The 16,157-nt window shown below is 42.8% G+C and overlaps 2 protein-coding genes across 2 annotated transcripts; both read right to left on the bottom strand.

Moving 5' to 3' along the window:
- Window positions 1–3,146: 3,146 nt before the first annotated feature.
- Window positions 3,147–6,001, bottom strand: LOC139579096 (uncharacterized). Its single transcript, XM_071407358.1, has 4 exons — window positions 5,310–6,001; window positions 4,869–4,999; window positions 4,524–4,697; window positions 3,147–4,270 (listed from the first exon to the last, which is right to left on the bottom strand). The coding sequence occupies exons 1-4, from the start codon at window positions 5,581–5,583 to the stop codon at window positions 4,238–4,240; spliced, it is 612 nt and encodes a 203-aa protein (XP_071263459.1). The 5' UTR covers window positions 5,584–6,001; the 3' UTR covers window positions 3,147–4,237.
- Window positions 3,483–4,148, bottom strand: LOC139579743 (gastrula zinc finger protein XlCGF42.1-like). The gene has a single exon (XM_071408564.1). The coding sequence runs from the start codon at window positions 4,146–4,148 to the stop codon at window positions 3,483–3,485; it is 666 nt and encodes a 221-aa protein (XP_071264665.1).
- Window positions 6,002–16,157: the final 10,156 nt, after the last annotated feature.

The raw sequence follows: 16,157 nt of genomic DNA, 5'->3' as shown, positions 1-16,157 counted from the left end.
CGTATAATAGCACTCACCACTTTCCAAGTGGAAAAGCCAACTTGAGACATTTATGGTCAGTTTACATATATTTTAGAGGCTATTTATACAGAAAATTTGTATAAAACTCATATAAACTGTACTTATAATCATGACAATATTTTAGGTTGACAAGAATTCTATTATACAATTTTTGATATCACATGCCTTACTTTTATTTTCCTGTATAAGTCAAATCAGGATTATGCCCTTATTGCCAATCATTCCAATTAGACTGGTTTGGATTTCTCCCTGACCAACATGGCTGCCATTATCACGCCTTTATAGAACTTTTAGGGTAGATGACAAAGCCCCTCTAGTAATTTATTGGGATCTCTATACAATGTTATTGATTGGCATCATTGCTCAAACGGTGTCGCTAAATGAAAATGTTATAACATGTCTTTTAAATACGGTACTGATTATTACATTAGACATCAAATCTCCTATTCGTGATCAATATTTTTCAAGCGCAGAGCAGACTGGTTTAGAAAGAAGTGTGTTAACAAGAATAGAGTAGAAAGTAATATGTCTTTATTCCATCTACATCACCTCAGTAAGGTAAATATTAAACTGTCCTTGTTCTAGCCTAGGTTTACTGTCTCTCTAAAAACAGGTATTTACTCAAGCCTGTTTCAAATGACAAGTTAACAAAGGGTTAATGAGGGGTATGTGGTTAATTACACTCCTAAACAGAAGTATACTCTGACCCAGTTTGTATAGACAAGTCAGTCTGGAACAACAAGTACATGTGCACTTTAGTTCATAATATTACACTCCTAAACAGAAGTATACTCTGACTCAGTTTGTATAGACAAGTAAGTCTGGAACAACAAGTACATGTGCACTTCAGTTCATAATATTTCACCTCAGTCATCACATGGCTTATAGGCCATTTACTGCAAACAGCTTGAGGTCATGGACTGTAGACTAAAAGGTGCTGTATGGTCTAACCGACATCTGCATTGACCGCACAGCATTTACAGTGATATGGCCTCTGCAGAAATCAGGGCATTCATATTTCTTGCACTTCACCAAGCAGCACAGAGCTGTTGTCAAGGAAGTGAGTGTGTGTTTATACTAGACCTCCCGCCCTCACCTACCGTCAACTAATCATGTCAATGCGGAGCTATACGGAGCCCTCCACATTGTTACACAATTTGAGAGTCGCACGTTGATGTGGTACGGAGCTCAATTTGGCTTCTGCATGCCTCTGGAGGCTCCGCAAATGCGTCACACCATCCATACGTCACCTCCGACCACATTTTCAGATCAAGCATAAATTGGCTCTTATCACAGTGACATGGTGACGCACACTCCCCTATGTATTTATTTGGACAGTGAAGCTAAAACTTAATTTGTCTCTATAGCCTACTCCAGCATTTTGGATTTGAGATCAAATGTTTCATACGAGGCAACAGACAGATTAAGTTGTGCCCAATAGAAATGAATGGTAAATCATGTATTGTGTCATTTTGGAGTCACTTTTATTTTAAGTAAGAATAGTTTATGAACACTGCTACATTGTGGATGCTACCATGATTACAGATAGTCCTGAATGAAATGATGATGAGTCAGAAATGTACAAAGTCACAAAGATCATACCCCCAAGACATGCAACCTCTTAGCATTACCAATAACGGGAGGTTAGCAGTTATTTATTTTATTGGGGAAAGGGGGGTGATATTTATGCCTCAAACTTTCTCACTCATCATGCTAGCATCCACATTAATGTAGCAGTGTTATTATTTTATTGCCTACATTATGTTATTTCAAGTCATCATTTTGGAGCGCAATATCACGTTGTTAAAAAAATATACTTAAATTGGGCAATTGAAGGCATATGTTAACTTTGGTTGTGTTTAATTAAAATAATAGACCTTTAAAATGTTGTAGGCAACATTGTATACAACATTATCGGCAAGTGACTTGATTCCTACTGTGACAAAGCAATTTAAAATTGTTAAACAGGAGTCACGATGTGTTGATAATGGTAATTATAAAAATAAATAAAAAAGGCTATGCATGCCAACATATTAGGCAATAATTAAGAGAAGGTAAAGTGATCTTGTCAGGTGAAAATGATATCAAACGTTTACCATGGCAACATTTGATGTATAGTCACAATCACCGTGGTTGTCTGAAGCGTGCTATAGAGTTCACAGTTGGCGATGCCTCATTGTGATTGGTTATTCCCCATCATTTGCAACAATGTCAATGAGCATCATCACTATCTTTCCTTTGTGGTAACTCAAATATTTTTTGAGTCGATTTTACTCCTGGCACAAGAGTATGTATGGGCAGTGTCTTAACATCATCTTAAAACGTACTCTGAGCAGGGAGATTTTTTAGACTTAAAAACAGGTTTTATAGGATTCTTAGGACCTTTTCTGAGATGCTTTGTGGATATGGGCCCAGCACAAAGAGTCTGAGTAAAAGTGCTAATTGAGGATCAGGTCTTATTCATTATGATCTAAAAGACAAAACTGATCCCAGATCAGCATTCCTACTCAGAGGCTTTGTGGATACGGGACCTGACCTAATACCATTCAGACAGTAGTTCACAGTGGGCTTACCTCAGTGAGACTCTGTGTGGTCCTGTGCTGCTCAGCTGGTTCCTCTGTGGGTTCAGGAGGAGGTGTAGTCTGGATGTCCTCCATGACCATGGTCCCCTCAGGGTTCCCCAGACCCTCCTCACAGCCCTCCTCCTTCACCAGCAGCACCTCTGGACTCTCCTCCTCCTGGAAGAGAGAGGTGATACAGATAACACAGACCTACACTCCCTCCAGTACGTATGTACATACACACACACAGAAATAATAAACACACTTTCAACATGGAGTGTTTACCAATCGCAACTACATTTGAGTCCTATACTGTAGTTATAGAATGACTTCATTGTTGTTAAACCCATCATGGTGGACATAAATAAGATGTGGGAAAATACAAGTTAGCTATGATAAGTCAAAAGTCATCATTAGAGAAACCTGACTAAACTATGTAGAAGTCTACAGTAGCTGTTCGTAAGGGTGTGGGTATATTTAGTAAGTATATGGTTATAAAGCGCTGTCAGGTGTATACAGATAAGATGTGACGTATACTAAAGAGTCTCAATGAAAGTCTTAGAATGAAAAGTCCCATTTTGTGTTTATTAAACAAAACTGTTAAATACACCATATGAAAACCACACATATACAAAACTTAGGCATGAACTTGATAAACTGCATTCATTTTCTCATTAAAAGTCTCTTGGGGAAAAAAGTAAGTAGTTGAATGGAAGTAATGAAATAGGCATTTGTGAACATCATATAGCCAACACAGTACAAACACAATATGTAACAGATTTGTAGGCTTAAATATGCCAATGTCTGGATGCAACACTCTACCCAGGAATATTCAACACCGAAATCTGTTAATCTTGTCATTCCAAGTGGAGCTTTTCTGCTGAAAATCCAGGGTTTGATCTAAACGTCAGAAGCTATCAAAGTGGAGTGTTTTTTCTGCTGGTGTATCCTGAGGTAGCTTCTCTCTGAGAACCTCTTCCCACAGTGCGTACAAGTGAACGGCCTCTCTCCCGTGTGGACCTTCAGGTGCATCTTCAGGTGACCAGTCTGGGCAAAGCACATGTGGCACTGGGTACAGCTGTAGGGTTTCTCCCCAGTGTGCACCCTCTGGTGCCTCTTCAGGTTGCCAGCCTGGGTAAAGCGCATGTGACACTGGGCACAGCTGTAGGGTTTCTCCCCTGTGTGGACCCTCTGGTGGATCTCCACCTTCTGGGGGCAGCTGAAGCCTTTGTTACAGAACATGCAGGGGAACCGTTTATCTTTACTATTGCCTGATGTAGCTTCCCCTCTCTGAGCCTGGGCTCTAGTCCTGTCGTTTGAGTTCAATACCTGATCGAAAAGGACGCTGCCATGTGAATCAGAAGGCCCCATCGACGTGGACAATGGGTCACGATCCCTGAGCGTGTGTAAAGGGTAGTGGGCAGCGACATTTGGATTGGTCTCCAAGCTTTCCCTGTAATCTAAGAAATCTCTGCCCTGTGAGTGTCCATCTCCTAGGTGACTATCTGCATTCCATGTGGGAGGAATGTCGCCCTCCACTTTCACAGTCACGTCATCTACAGCCATACCCTCCCCTGTCTCATATAGGCACCCTTCAGAGTATACACTTCTACTGCACCGGTTCCAGTCCCGTCTAGACAGATCAGTCTGTGCCTCTAAACCCAAGGGCATGTTGCTAGGGTCCATCTCTGAAATATAAGAACAAGAAGGATCATTACCAGTCTCTGACGCGTCACCTGAGTCCGGATGGGAATGAACCGTCCTCGGGCTTCCATAAAGTATGTACTCTGAGGTGGGAGCAGGAGGACAGCCCAGTCTCCCCAGCCCCATTCTCTCTGGGTCTGACATTTGGTCAGATCCTGTGTGTAAAAGCCTTTGTGTTACAGTTAAAGTCTCTGTGTCTGTCTCTGACTTGAGGACGGTGTTCAGCGTTCCACTGACCTCCGAGATGCTGCGTCGGGTCTTGGGCTGCACTGGGGCGGTGGTGGGTTTGTCCGTGGCTACAGGAGGCGCTCCAACTGCTCCAGTTTGGAGGTCTCTGCTGTACAGTGGGTTCTCCTCTCCTTCAGATGTCTCCTGCTTGACCCCAGGACCTGCAGCCTCTGCATCTGCAGACTGACATAAGAAGAGAGATGGTTATTGCATGAGTTGAATTGTATAACAATGTCTCACAAGTCCCCCTATGATGAGAATGTACATGTAAGCAAGTGAATAGCTGAGGGGAGCCTTTCTGAAATAAAGGTGCCACAAAGTAACTAATGCTTTATGCAACACTATTACACTAACCTCTATCACAATAATGTGCTGGGTTGAGGTTCCACTCCCCTCATCAACAGTGATTGGTTGGTCATCTCTCAATGTATTGTGTCCTGCTGTCTTCACAAAGCTCTTGTGGCCTCCAGTGAGATGTCCTTCACCTGAGAGAGTGATTGGAGGAAAAGAGGCAATTAGTTTAGCTACTGCCAACACTGTATTGTACACTATTGACAGTTTTTGGTATGTTGTACACTATTGACACTGTCTATAATTGGCAAGGATGCAAGCTAACACTTTGCATAACTTCTTCATATACTATTTATTGATTGATGTGTTATGTTTGATGCATCACATTGTTTTAATTAATTAGTAATAGGAAATGCAGTAAATCAAGAACATTATATTTTGTCTTTGCGCAAGATAGCTAAGTAATCAGGGCAATTATTGCATACTATCCAAAAATTGACCTACCTCTTGCTATTCCTCTGTATCGGTCGATGATCTTGATACTTGGGCGACTGGCGAGGACGCGCTCTCGCATTGTCCTTTCTGCGCGCTCCCGTGCCACCTTCAGTTCCAGTAGTTTCCTCCGCAATCCCCTGTTTTCTTTCTGGCTTTGAGTTATTTCCAAACGAAACACTGCATAGTCGTCGTCTACTAGTTTACAGATCTCTGCAACGGCTGCATTCGCTAACACTTCCATGATGGAGGCTATTTGAGTGTGAAAAACCATACAGTTAGCCATTGTTAGCAGCTAGCTAGCGTTACCTAGATAACATCTATCAACCAAGTCCTGTCTCCAATGCGAATTAAGTATGTGATGCTATGCAGTTAAATTAGTAATATTTTTAGTTGGGTGTTAATACACGCCTAAATAACAATAGAAACGCTAACGTGGAAATTGTTATTGGACACTTCATTTCCGTAAAGATTATTTACAACTAAGTCGTTTTTCTCAGTTGCCTGAATTCCACGCGCGTCCACTTATATCAGTACATTTAGAACAGCCTAAATATTACGAAACTTATATTCGATTGAATAAGCCTCACGTAATTCGACACTTCTAAACCTTATCTCACGAGGACCGATTTTGGGCGGCGTAATCCTCTCGCTTCGCCTCTTCCTCTCTGTTTCCATTTACTTCATTTTCCTGTGAGTTTCCTGCAGACTTGACGCAGTGTTGCTGGCCTTTACAGGTCGGAGTGCGAATTGCACAATATGTCACAGAAAAGAAAGGGGAAAAATACATCTCACCACTATCTAACTCTACACATATGCAACAATATACCAATACTTTAGCCCTACCAGATCCTACTGCAGGCCAACAGCTGATGCCACTACCACATCTATTTTCTGGGATTTATGCTCCATCAGTGCAGATAATTAATAACCATAGCAATAAAAGCAGGAAATCCTACCTTACTAAAATTCACCCTCTCTGGATCTTTCTCTTCAGACCTGCTCACTGGGGGGCTAACAGTGAAATCACTCACCCTTGGGAAGTGGCTATTTCAGCATGTAAATCTTTGTAGAGCAAACAAAATAAAACAAAAATGTGGGATGCATGCCAGCAAAGCTACTACACAACACTAAACAATACATTAATTGCACTATAACGGTGACAAACGGTGCCCACAAATTGTTAGGGACTACATAAAGCTGTCTCAACAGCAGTCCCAACACCTTACCATTGCTACACCTGGCTTTCAGCTGAGCCTTGTCTGGCAGCGAAACAGTTCATTCAATAGGCAATCCGTAATTTCGATTAAGACAATGAGCGAGCGACGACAGATGTAGTCAATATAACAATTTGTTCAGCACATTTGAAATGTACAGCGACAGAATTCAGAACATGGGCCGTTCTTACAATGTATTCCCTGTACAACAAGTCAGAACTGTAGGATAAATAAAGGGGGCATATAAACAGACAATGAAAGCTCTTACAATAGTCAATGATTACATTTCTCTAAAACAGGTTATAGGCTACATGTGCACCACCAAGTTAGAGCAGTAGGCGAAATTAAGAGGTGAAAATAGACCAAATTATTAGGATGAGGCACATTGAATGCCGTTTGGGTCTTTGCGTGTCAAAAACGATACACGTCATATAACACTATTTGGCGCGTTAAATAAGCTTTTCATTTGACACGTCAAATAACACAATTCTATTATAGAATGTTGTGTGTGCTGAATTTGCACGTGCAAGCTAAGCACCACCACTACTATCAGTAGCACTGTCAAAGCTGTACAAAACAAGCACACACAGGCCACGAACGATGTGTGTACAATACAGCGTTGGTGAAAATAGACCAAATTATTAGGGTGAGGCACATGGGCTACTAACAGCTTACTACACAACATACACTTAGTATTAGTTTCTTAGCTACAATATACATATCTCCCTTGAATATTACATAATTTATGCAGCAGCATACAATACATTTTTGGACTCATCTTGTGAAGGTGGTATGGCAGGCCTTTGTGGGCAAATGCTTCCAACTTGTTGTGTAATCTATATGTCCAATGGCCGATGAGCACCGATACGTTTTATCTATAATTTCTCTGCATTATTTCTCTTCATATGACAAGGATTAAGAAGGATTTGCAGGTAGATTATCGACTTGATTCATGATGATGACTGCTAGCTAAGATTTTGAAAGTAAGATGTTGACATGATCAGTTCAATCAAAGCTACTGTACATATAACATGATTTGACATAATTTTATCTGTGGCCAATGACCTTGAGCCTTCTTGGAAGCGCACTGGCAATATAACTCTATGGCAGAGGGCTGAAATTTAGGATGTCTACCCTTACTAAGGACTTAAACTTTAAATACTGTCCCCATGAGTGACAGAACGCTGAGCCAATCACGGAGCAATGCTCCTATTTTATTTATATATTAAAAAATATATATATATATAAACTCAGCAAAAAAAGAAATGTCCTCACTGTCAACTGCATTATTTTCATCAAACTTAACATGTGTAAATATTTGTATGAACATAAGATTCAACAACTGAGACATAAACTGAACAAGTTCCACAGACATGTGACTAACAGAAATGGAATAATGTGTCCCTGAACAAAGGGGGTCAAAATCAAATGTAACAGTCAGTATCTGGTGTGGCCACCAGCTGCATTAAGTACTGCAGTGCATCTCCTCCTCATGGACTGCAGCAGATTTGCCAGTTATTGCTGTGAGATGTTACCCCACTCTTCCACCAAGGCACCTGCAAGTTCCCAGACATTTCTGTGGGCAATGGCCCTAGCCCTCACCTTCCGATCCAGCAGGTCCCAGACGTGTTCAATGGGATTGAGATCCGGGCTCTTCGCTGGCCATGGCAGAACACTGACATTCCTGTCTTGCAGGAAATCACACACAGAACAAACAGTATGGCTGGTGGCATTGTCATGCTGGAGGGTCATGTCAGGATGAGCCTGCAGGAAGGGTACCGCATGAGGGAGGAGGATGTCTTCCCTGTAACGCGCAGTGTTGAGATTGCCTGCAATGACAACAAGCTCAGTCCGATGACTCTGTGACACACCGCCCCAGACCATGACGGACCCTCCACCTCCAAATCGATCCCGCTCCAGAGTACAGGCCTCGGTGTAACTCTCATTCATTTGAAGATAAACGCGAATCCGACCATCACCCCTGGTGAGACAAAACCGCGACTCGTCAGTGAAGAGCACTTTTTGCCAGGCCTGTCTGGTATTGCGACATTGGGTTTGTGCCCATAGGCGACGTTGTTGCTGGTGATGTCTGGTGAGGACCTGCCTTACAATAGGCCTACAAGCCCTCAGTCCAGCCTCTCTCAGCCTATTTGCGAACCGTCTGAGCACTGATGGAGGGATTGTGCGTTACTGGTGTAACGTGGGCAGTTGTTGTTGCCATCCTGTACCTGTCCCGCAGGTGTGATGTACTGATCCTGTGCAGGTGTTGTTACACGTGGTCTGCCACTGCGAGGATGAACAGCTGTCTGTCCTGTCTCCCTGTAGCACTGTCTTAGGCATCTCACAGTACAGACATTGCAATTTATTGCCCTGGCCACATCTGCAGTCCTCAAGCCTCCATGCAGAATGCCTAAAGGCACGTTCACGCAGATGAGCAGGGACCCTGGGCATCTTTCTTTTGGTGTTTTTCAGAGTCAGTAGAAAGGCCTCTTTAGTGTCCTAACTTTTCATAACTGTGACCTTAATTGCCTACTGTCTGTAAGCTGTTAGTGTCTTAACGACCTTTCCACAAGTGCATGTTCGTTAATTGTTCATGGTTCATTGAACAAGCATGGTAAACAGTGTTTAAACCCTTTACAATGAAGATCTGTGAAGTTATTTGGATTTTTACAAATTATCTTTTTAAGACAGAGTTCTGAAAAAGGAACGTTTCTTTATTTGCTGAGTTTATATATGTATATATATATATCTTTTTTTTTTTGTTGCTAAAAATGGGGGGCTCAAAGCACCTGCCCTGAATGACGGGTTGCTACTGTCCTTGGGATATCCTCTACTCTCTTCACTGCCTCAGCATAGGAAACTTTCTGCCCCACTCAAACTCGTCTCTCTCTCAAAGAGCACTTCGTATCCCCAGCTCATGGGTGCCCCTACCCATTCATAGACTCTAACTACCTTTATCGCCTATTGATGATAGAACCAATGTTTGCTCTAAATGTGAACACGTATCGCTTGCGGTACGGTTTTGGAAACATAAGGTAAGTTTCATATCCACCCCCTCCCCCCACAAAAAAGTTAACTTACCTTGATAGGGCTATTAGGATTAGTGTTCCCTCATGTCCATATCTCCGTGTCTACGGAAGACAAGAGGGACCACCTGTGCTAATTAGCTATCTAGCATGCTCCGAACACCTGTGGGTAACGGAAGACGACTGCCAGAAACTTGTAACTGAAAAATACTGTCGTCTGAAACTGTCAAAGTAATTTAAAACAGTGTACAGTAAGTGTATATTTTGCATTTGTGAAATTATTTTGATGTGATATGAAGTAAAGGGCTTTGTTTCTCGAACCGCATCGCAACTGAGAATCGATTTAGACTTTTTAATAGTAACGTTACATCTTGGGCTAGGGCGCCCCAAAGTTGACACAGTGCTTTCTCTATCATAGTCACTAAATTATGTAGACAACACCACTCACATTTACATATTCCTTATGTCACGAATATTAAATACAATTATATTTAAACTTAATCTGCCGGTTGTCCACAGGAAAGTATTATTAAACCAACTTCAAAAAGCGTGTCTGTGTGTGTGGAAATCAATATGTTTTGCAGGTGTACAAGATGGTACACACACACGAACCATGCATACTAATAGAAGTCTTGCAGGTGTTTACATAGTTTTGCGCAGGTGATAAAAATGTCTACTTCTGTACTGGTTCTCTAACAAGTCAGGTAAACAATACTTTCCTGTGGATATTTTATCTCAAAGGACCAAAACTATGGAGAAATTAGCGGAGTAAGTTCAAATATAATTTTAATCAACATTCCGGCTTGTAGAGGACCATTTCCAGAATCAAACACTGTCATGTTCCAGATGGTGTATTTTTTTATTCTGGTCCCCAGACATTCTCTTTCCCAACTTTACACTCTCTCTGACTATGCCCTCCTGCACAGGTCATGGGATCTCCCTGTTACACACTGCTGCAACATGCCCGAATCCTTGGTATCTAAAGCACCGTAGCAGGTTCGGAACATAGGCCCCACAAAATAACAAATATGACCTAACCTGGTATAAACTGTCTCAAAGATCAACAAGATAGACAGGGTATTCTCAGTCTTGCCATTGCCACCGGGTCTACATATCACCAAACGGAGGGCGTCACAAACACCAGAGATATTCTTTTTTAATTTGATCCACTTTTTCACTCGATGGAACCCCATTGATCACTCCTTTGAGCGCCGCCCTGCTCCAGAGAGCAAAGCACAACACAGGTCGATCCTCGAGGGGCATGACGCGGAGCAATCCGTGCCTCTGGGTGGAGGATGCACCAAAAAAAAAAAATCCACTTCTTGAAACTTTGACAGGTGTAACAGTTCTGTTAGTCATTTATCCAGCTTGAAACAACTTATGGGTCAGACAAAAAGCAGGGATCCACTTTTTTACCAAAATCTAACTCCTACCGGTCCAAAAATCATCTCTGGTAGGATTCTCAGGGAAAACGTTGGAAGTCTCTACCACACCTGTCACCGCATGTACTTCAAATAAAGAAAAACCCTTGAATGAGTAGGTGTGTCCAAACTTTTGACTGGTACTGTACATCAATATAAATACAGACAACAGTGTGTGACTTGTAAGTCAATTATTGAGTGGCAATGTTTGCTACAGCCATGGGAGATTTGTAACTATACACATAATCAAATACATTAAGGACAACTCCTACCAACTACCCAGTTTTTTTATTTTACCTTTATTTAACCAAATAGGCCAGTTGAGAACAAGTTCTCATTTACAACTGCGACCTGGCCAAGATAAAGCAAAGCAGTGCGACAAAAACAACAACACAAAGTTACACATGGGATAAACAAACATACAGTCAATAACACAATATAAAAATCGATGTACAGTGTCTGCAAATGTAGAAGAGTAGGGTGGTAAAGCAATAAATAGGCCATAGAGGCAAAATAATTACAATTTAGCATTAACACTGGAGTGATAGATGTGCAGATGATGATGTGCAAGTAGAGATACTGGGGTGCAAAAGAGCAAGAAGATAAATAACAATATGGGGATGAGGTAGTTGGGTGTGCTATTTACAGATTGTCTGTGTACAGGTACAGTGATCGGTAAGCTGCTCTGACAGCTGATGCTTAAAGTTATAGAGGGAGATATAAGTCTCCAGCTTCAGTGATTTTTGTAATTCGTTCCAGTCATTGGCAGCAAAGAACTGGAAGGAAAGGTGGCCAAAGGAAGTGTTGGCTTTGGAAATGACCAGTGAAATATACCTGCTGGAGCGCGTGCTAGGGGTGAGATAAGGCGGGGCTTTACCTAGCAAAGACTTGTAGATGACCTGGAGCCAGTGGGTTTGGCGGCGAATATGTAGCGAGGGCCAGCCAACGAGAGCATAGGTCGCAGTGGTGGGTAGTATATGGGGCTTTGGTGACAAAACGGATGGCACTGTGATAGACTACATCCAGTTTGCTGAGTAGACATCGCCAAAGTTAAGGATCGGTAGGATAGACAGTTTTCCGAATGTATGTTTGGCAGCATGAGTGAAGGAGGCTTTGTTGCAAAATAGGAAGCCGATTCTAGATGTAATTTTGGATTGGCGATGTTTAATGTGAGTCTGGAAGGAGAGTTTACAGTCTAACCAGACACCTAGGTATTTGTAGTTGTCCACATATTCTAAGTCAGAACCGTCCAGAGTAGTGATGCTAGTCGGGCAGGCGGGTTTTACTAGCATTTAAAAGTAGTTGGAGGCCACGGAATTAGTGTGTATGGCATTGAAGCTCGTTTGGAGGTTTGTTAACACAATGTCCGAAGAAGAGCCAGATGTATACAGAATGGTGTTGTCTGCGTACAGGTGGATCAGAGAATCACCAGCAGCAAGAGCGACATCATTGATATATACTGAGAAAAGAGTCGGCCCGAGAATTGAGCCCTGTGGCACCCCCATAGAACTGCCAGAGGTTCGGACAACATGCCCTCCGATTTGACACACTGAACTCTGAGAAGTAGTTGGTGAACCAGGCGAGGCAGTCATTTGAGAAACCAAGGCTATTGAGTCTGCCGATAAGAATGCAGTGATTGACAGAGTCGAAAGCCTTGGCCAGGTCGATGAAGATGGCTGCACAGTACTGTCTTTTATTGATGGCGGTTATGATATCGTTTAGGACCTTGAGCGTGGCTGAGATGCACCCATGACCAGCTCGGAAACCAGATTGCATAGTGGAGAAGGTATGGTGGGATTCGAAATGGTCTGTGATCCGTTTGTTAACTTGGCTTTCGAAGATTTTAGAAAGGCAGGGCAGGATGGATATAGGATATAGAATGGATATAGGTCCAGAGTGTCTCCCCCTTTGAAGAGGGGGATGACCGCAGCAGCTTTCCAATCTTTGGGGATCTCAGACGATACGAAAGAGAGGTTGAACAGGCTAGTAATAGGGGTTACAACAGTGCCATGGGAGGGCTATAGGGGAAAGGGCCACAGTAAAGGGCCACAGAGTTGTTTTTTCTTCCCCAATGAAAGCATGACCTCAGCAGAATTTGTTTGTTATAAGGTGTTACAAAAAAAGAGGGTCTATTTTATGAATATAACATAAGAAAAAACAAATTCAGAGGGTAAATATTAGGGTTATATAGAGGTCTTCAAGGATCCACATGTACCCAAATACTCGAGACCTGATCAGGTATTCAGAATTATTTTATTTGTATTTTTGCCCCCTTTTTTCTCCCCAGTTTTGTGGTAGGATCCAATTGGTAGTAGTTACAGTCTTGTCTCATCGCTGCAACTCCCGAACGAACTCTGGAGAGGCGAAGGTCGAGAGCCATGCGTCCTCCGAAACACAACCTAACCAAGCCGCACTGCTTCTTGACACAATGCACATCCAACCCGGATGCCAGCCGCACCAATGTGTCGGAGGAAACACCGTACACCTGGAGACCTGGTCAGCGTGCACTGCGCCCGGGCCCGCCACAGGAGTCGCTAGTGCGCGATGAGACAAGGATATCCCTGCCGGCCAAACCCTCCCTAACTCGGATGACGCTGGGCCAATTGTGCGCCGCCCCATGGGCCTCCCGGTCGCAGCCGGGCTCAAACCCAGAATCTTTGGTGGCACAGCTAGCACTGCGTTGCCCGGGAGGCCCCAGGTATCCAGAATTCTAAATAATGTCAGGTGTCTGGCATGGATCTGATATGAACTTCAGGGGTCTGGGCATTCTGCACAAGTCGAATTCTCAGAAAGCTCTTGATAGCATGAGTGGTGGAAATATAATATACTGTTTATTACTTGTATGTGGTGATAGTATGATTATTTAGTGATGTAATTGTGATGTTATGCTAGTAACTTTACGATGCCAATTAACATGAGTGCGACGCCATTTTTCGCCACCAGGTGGCGACAGCTATTAAATGAGTGTGTTTGTTAATTTTCTGTCTTGTTAGAAACAGGTGCTACTACTACTGACCTTATTTTGAGTGCATTATGTTTAACCTGATTAAAAAAAAAAAAAAAAATTTTTTTTTATTTTGATTTACTTTTATTTACAATCACAAAAAAAGTTTAAAATGGAGAGGCAGGGGAGTTCTCATGTTTAACCCTTCACCGGCAGTGGGTAGGGGGGCAGCTATTTCTCCACTTACCAGGTCAACTCCACAGGCAAGTGTGCACCTTCCACATGATTTAGATCTACCTCAACTCAGTGCATTTGATCCAGTTTCACCTAGTCCTATGAATGGGGATGTGTCTATGTATTTATTGCGGGCATTAAGCAGATAGGTCACTCCATAGGTGAAAATATTGCTTCTTGTTTGGAATCAAAGGCTATGGGAGATGGGGTAGGACTTCAGAAGGATGGTAATGTTGGTGGTACCAAGGTTGGGGACAGTTTTAGTCTAAATGTACAGTCGTGTCCAAAAGTTTTGAGAATGACACATTAATTTTCACAAAGTCTGCTGCCTCAGTGTCTTTAGATATTTTTGTCAGATGTTACTATGGAATACTGAAGTATAATTACACACATTTCAAGTGTCAAAGGCTTTTATTGACAATTACATGAAGTTGATGCAAAGAGTCAATATTTGCAGTGTTGACCCTTCTTTTTCAAAACCTCTGCAATCCGCCCTGGCATGCTGTCAATTAACTTCTGGGCCACATCCTGACTGATGGCAGCCCATTCTTGCATAATCAATGCTTGGAGTTTGTCAGAATTTGTGGGTTTTTGTTTGTCCACCCGCCTCTTGACAATTGAACCGCTCTCCTTGAAGTTCTTGATGATCCGATAAATGGCTGATTTAGGTGCAATCTTACTGGCAGCAATATCCTTGCCTGTGAAGACCTTTTTGTGCAAAGCAATGATGACGGCACGTGTTCCCTCGCAGGTGACCACCGTTGACAGACGAAGAACAATGATTCCAAGCACCACCCTCCTTTTGAAGCTTCCAGTCTGTTATTCGAACTCAATCAGCATGACAGAATGATCTCCAGCCTTGTCCACGTCAACACTCACACCTGTGTTAACGAGAGATTCACTGACATGATGTCAGCTGGTCCTTTTGTGACTGAAATGCAGTGGAAATGTTCATTCAGTTCATTTGCATGGCAAAGAGGGACTTTGCAATTAATTGCAATTCATCTGATCACTCTTCATAACATTCTGGAGTATATGCAAATTGCCATCATACAAACTGAGGCAGTAGACTTTGTGAAAATTAATATTTGTGTCATTCTCAAAACTTCTGGCCACGACTGTAGTGGTGAAAAATGTCAGGGAACCAGTGTGTTTCATGGGGGATGGTTCAGAGGAATGCACAGTGCATGAGTGGGAGGAGATCATGTTAGTGTACATGCAGAAGAAGGGCTATGGTGGGCAGGAGAGGTCAGATTAAGTTTTGGGCAAGCTGACGGGGCGGGCACGGGGTGTGGTAAGAGTAAGCCTGCGCAGTAACCCAGTTGACTTAAGCCAGGGCCCAAGACCTGTTTTTGACATTCTAAAGCGACACAATCAACTCTGACATGCCCCTAGCTGATGTTTATTTTATGTTGCCAATGGAAGGGGAGACTCCATTTGACTACTGGATTAGACTGAACAGGGCCATAGAGGTGGCAGAGGACTGTTTGAAGATGCAGAACAAGTAGCTACACAATCCATCACGTGTTCTGACCCTATGTTCATCAAGCACTGTCCGAACCCAGAGCTGTCATTGATATTCATGTGCAAACCATATTCACACGGGGGGGTGAATAGTTATGCACGCTCAAGCTTTCTGCCAAGGGGGGTGAATACTTTCACAAGCCACGGTAGCTGGCCCGCACGGGGTGGGGGAAGTGTTGGGCCTTGTGGGGTGCCCCAATGAGGTAGTGATGTAGATTTAGAGTCAATATATTAAAGTGTTGGTGATTAAATTAAGTCAAACGAAAAAGTCATTATGCAAAATACAGAGAGTGCTCCACAACAATTAACTTTTCTATACTAGTGTGTTACTGGGGGATGTTATAGAGGTGAGCGCTATGATTGACAGCGGTTCTATGGCATGCACATTGAGCTCAACGGTGGTGCCACACCTTGAGAAAGCAGGTGTGCTCAAGAGTGGCTCCCTCAGTCCGACCGAAGTGGTGTTGGTTGGCTGCGGGTGGTTGAAGACCAAC

Source organism: Salvelinus alpinus, chromosome 6, assembly GCF_045679555.1.
Source record: "Salvelinus alpinus chromosome 6, SLU_Salpinus.1, whole genome shotgun sequence".
Taxonomy (NCBI): domain Eukaryota; kingdom Metazoa; phylum Chordata; class Actinopteri; order Salmoniformes; family Salmonidae; genus Salvelinus; species Salvelinus alpinus.
Note: the sequence above shows the minus strand (reverse complement) of the source record. Positions and strands in the feature narration are given on the sequence as shown.

Coding starts and splice junctions, on each gene's coding strand:
- LOC139579096 (XM_071407358.1), bottom strand. CDS start 5,583: ATGGCTAACTGTATGGTTTTTCACACTCAAATAGCCTCCATCATGGAA. Junction 5,000..5,309: donor ATACAGAGGAATAGCAAGAG/GTAGGTCAATTT, acceptor TCACTCTCTCAG/GTGAAGGACATCTCACTGGA. Junction 4,698..4,868: donor AGCACATTATTGTGATAGAG/GTTAGTGTAATA, acceptor TTCTTATGTCAG/TCTGCAGATGCAGAGGCTGC.
- LOC139579743 (XM_071408564.1), bottom strand. CDS start 4,148: ATGGCTGTAGATGACGTGACTGTGAAAGTGGAGGGCGACATTCCTCCC.